Here is a 3,671-nt window from a genome sequence, read left to right on the forward strand (position 1 = left end):
TGTTCGGCGTACGACTAAGCCACGCCTACTAAGCCGTTCAGGAATCAAATCATACCAATAGATGTCGCTAGCAAAGCAAGTTGTCATGTTTTATTGTGAATTGAAACTTTGATACGAAGGAAACACAGAATGAAATGGGTAGATATTTCCTAAGACAACTACATTATAAAGCACCAGGCTTTTGTTTTACACAGGATTAAACGATTTTACCCAAAATTACCCTCCTTAGGTTCTTCATTTAGACAGAGAGAAAGGAGAGAGAATCTACTGATCGATTACATTCAGGTAAAAATGTCTTATTTTTCTGAGCCACCGAGTTTTAACTGTCCGATTCCCTCACATCTTTTTTTTATATGCTTTGTAAGCATTGAATCCAAATGGGAAATGTGTGAAGCAACTTTTCCAGGTGGGATTCGCGCCCATTAAGAGACTCCATTTTCAAATAAGATTCAAGCCCATCTGATAAGATAAGAGTATTTTCATAATTATATTTACCATTCGGATTCCAATCAAGCAGAATGTTACAGGCTGCTGAAGAGCAGGAGCCCGGGCCAGCGCAAGGGTGGCTGAATCTAAGTAGAGTATACGTAACTCGACAAGCCAAGAAGTCTTTCTGGCCTGATAATGATAATTTAGTCTTCATTATTTACTTGCTCGTCTAACGATGCCATCGTCACACTTGTGCCCAGTCAAGTAATTTAACCTACTATTCCGCCAACATTTGCAATTGATCAATCAATTCTCGTTTTATGCGCAGTGTAGCGTCACATCTTTGTTACGCTATCTGCAATTTCCCTCAGCCTCATTTATGACATTTACAATGACTGCCTTAACCCTTTAATGTCTCCATACTGAAGGATTTTAAGTAGAGGCATGAATATCTCAGAACTTATTTGTTTAGGTGCACTTTACGATAATAAAACCAAAAATCTTCAGTTTCTTACTTCCTTTATTGTTTTTTTAATGTGTTCCCAAAATGGGAACGTTGGACACTTACGGGATACAATCTTGTGTAAAAAATAAAAATCGCTCTTTTTACAAAAATAGCAAAAAAAAAAAGTCTGTTTTTTAGTGTAAATATTACAATATAACATTATTGTAATGACAAAGTTCCATTAATACTGATTACTGTTTATTTGATTTTTTGAGAAACAATTGAACTTAATTCTTATGGAATGTGATGCTACATTTCTTATGGAGCCTTTTTTCACACTTTTTTGCAATTCAGGCGTGTGTTTTTCTTACAGACATAGCACCTACCTTGAGAGCATTGCTCAAGAAAGCGATTTGTCTTATCGTATCGGACTGCCCTTGGTACAGATGATGTTGGCCCCCCTTGTCTGTTTCTGGATGTTTGGATTTTTACCCGCGTTCAGGCTATTTCACGTCTGTAATCCTTATGGGTTACGCGAGAGTCAGGATTCACATGCTGGTAGAATCTGTAGCTTGCTACAATAGAGAGATTCAGTAGTTGTGAGAATATATTCCACTACCATTTCTTTGATCGCAGCCTTGGCCTGTAGGTTGACAACATTTTGCCGCATACTTCTACTCCACTCATTCCTTTATTATACATATTTATTAGATATGGCTGTTCCACTGTCCTTTTTCCTTCATTCTTCACCCATCTATTAACTTTCTGAATGGGACTGACTGTTCCATGGTAGCCACTGGCAACTGTAAAAATACTGTTATCATTCCATCTTGCATATAAGACCGTATCATCTGATCTGTAGTCATAAGAACCCCTCTCTTTTTTCTCAGTTTCCTTTTTTGGCAAAAGAGGACATTTTCCTGTACGGTTTTTCTGATTGTTCCACAAACACAGAAGCCTTGTTTTGTAAGACCAACCATCAATGCATAACTTGTGAAAAATTTGTAAAAAAAATATGACGTGAATCCTTATTCACTATTGGTTGCAATATATCCATATCGACTTGAGATCCAAGTGGCAGCTTCCTGTTTTCATCCTTACCACAGTAAATTGAAAAGTTATATGGATAGCCATCAGCACTGCAAGTCATCCATATCTTATAACCAAAACTGATAGGTTTATTTCGCATGAACTGATTCATCAATGCTCAGAAATTCATGAAAAATACCTTGTTTTTGACAATTCTCTCTGAGCATATCAAGCAGGGGTAAAATCTTTGCCATTTTTTATTTTGCCAGATTATTGTCATCTGCAACATGACAATACTTCTTGATGGATTTGAACTTTTCCCTGCTCACAGTGTTAGGAAATATTGGTATAGCTAAGTCATCACTTGTCGACCAATAGTTATTCTCAGAGGGCACACTATGATATCCACTTAACAGAACTAATCCCAAAAAGTTTGTCATGTCTTCCTCATCAATAGAGAAATTCTTGTCGTTTTTATCTCGAGCATACAAATCCGTTTGTGCGGTAAGATGACTAATGATCTCATCCGGGAGGAACAGCTTATATATCTCAAACATTCGTTTTCCTAAATGAGCTTCACAATCACCTGCAGGTACTGAGTGTAGATCAAATGATAGATTTTCCCTTTTACGCCATCTTCCTTTTTCTCTGAAGTTTTCGACCTCTTCGTCTTCATTTTCATGAACTTCAAGCTCTCCACTGATCTCATCAGGCATACATTCTCTGTCAAGAGCATCATCTTCATTTTCTTCATCACTATTAGCAGGCTGATCACCAGTAGAAGGAGGTAGAATGACGATATCAATATCTTCAGAATTTGATTGAGTAACTACTTCAGCAGCATCACGTAGGAATCGATAGTGCATTCGAGGGGTATTTGCCCTGAAAAAAGAGTGTAAATATATTAGAAAATATTCAGATTATTACATCAAAACAGTAAGAAATATGTTGTATCATACGACAGAAATGCGTATGAAGTGCAGATTTATTCATATAGAAAACTGTGATCTGAATTAAAAAAAAAAATAATATAAACATCGTCAAAAACAACGAACGATGATGATGACGATGGCGACGTCGACGACAACGACAACATCAACAATAATAAAAACAACAACATCATGACAATGATGATGATGATGATAATAATAATAATGATGATGGTGTTGGTGGTGGCCTTCAAAAAAAGATAAAGATGATATAACACCCATATAACGATAAATGATGATATAATGATGAGGATGATGATGACGAAGGCGACAACAACAATAATGATAATGGTGATCATGATAATGATGATTTTGATAATGATAATATAAATAAACAAAATAATAAACACTCACCCATAAAAGCTTTTACTTTCCATGGAAAGCAGGTCTATGATGAAATTCCACTTGTCCTGGTCTGGTGCTGTCTCACAGATACTGGGCACAAGCTGTCTGCTATGAACACCACACTTCTGATGTTTAGTGTACAGAACTAAACTTGTCGCGTCAATCTCAGCAGAGAGCAGCAAAAGATGTTCATTTAGGACATTGAGCAAATCATGGTATCCAGAATACCTAAGTGACCAACGTTCCCATTTTGGGAACATTTTACAAAAATGTTTACCGTGATATTATTATAATAAAAATCATAATAGATACAATATATTGTCGAAGAAGAAGTATTCAGGGCATATATGAAATAAATAAAATAATAAAATATAATTTTTTTCTTATCGAAATAAAATGTTTATTTCGGGTCACTAATTTTCAAAAAATCTTAG

General features: G+C 35.8%; 1 protein-coding gene across 1 annotated transcript; it reads right to left on the bottom strand.

Annotated features, from left to right (window-relative positions):
* Nucleotides 1-985: 985 nt before the first annotated feature.
* Nucleotides 986-3,366, bottom strand: LOC136843006 (piggyBac transposable element-derived protein 2-like). Its single transcript, XM_067110997.1, has 2 exons — nt 3,247-3,366; nt 986-2,785 (listed from the first exon to the last, which is right to left on the bottom strand). Exons 1-2 carry the CDS (start codon nt 3,267-3,269, stop codon nt 2,161-2,163), a joined length of 648 nt encoding a protein of 215 aa, XP_066967098.1. The 5' UTR covers nt 3,270-3,366; the 3' UTR covers nt 986-2,160.
* Between the last annotated feature and the right edge of the window lie 305 nt (nt 3,367-3,671).

This window comes from Macrobrachium rosenbergii, chromosome 10, assembly GCF_040412425.1.
Source record: "Macrobrachium rosenbergii isolate ZJJX-2024 chromosome 10, ASM4041242v1, whole genome shotgun sequence".
NCBI classification, from domain to species: Eukaryota; Metazoa; Arthropoda; class Malacostraca; order Decapoda; family Palaemonidae; genus Macrobrachium; species Macrobrachium rosenbergii.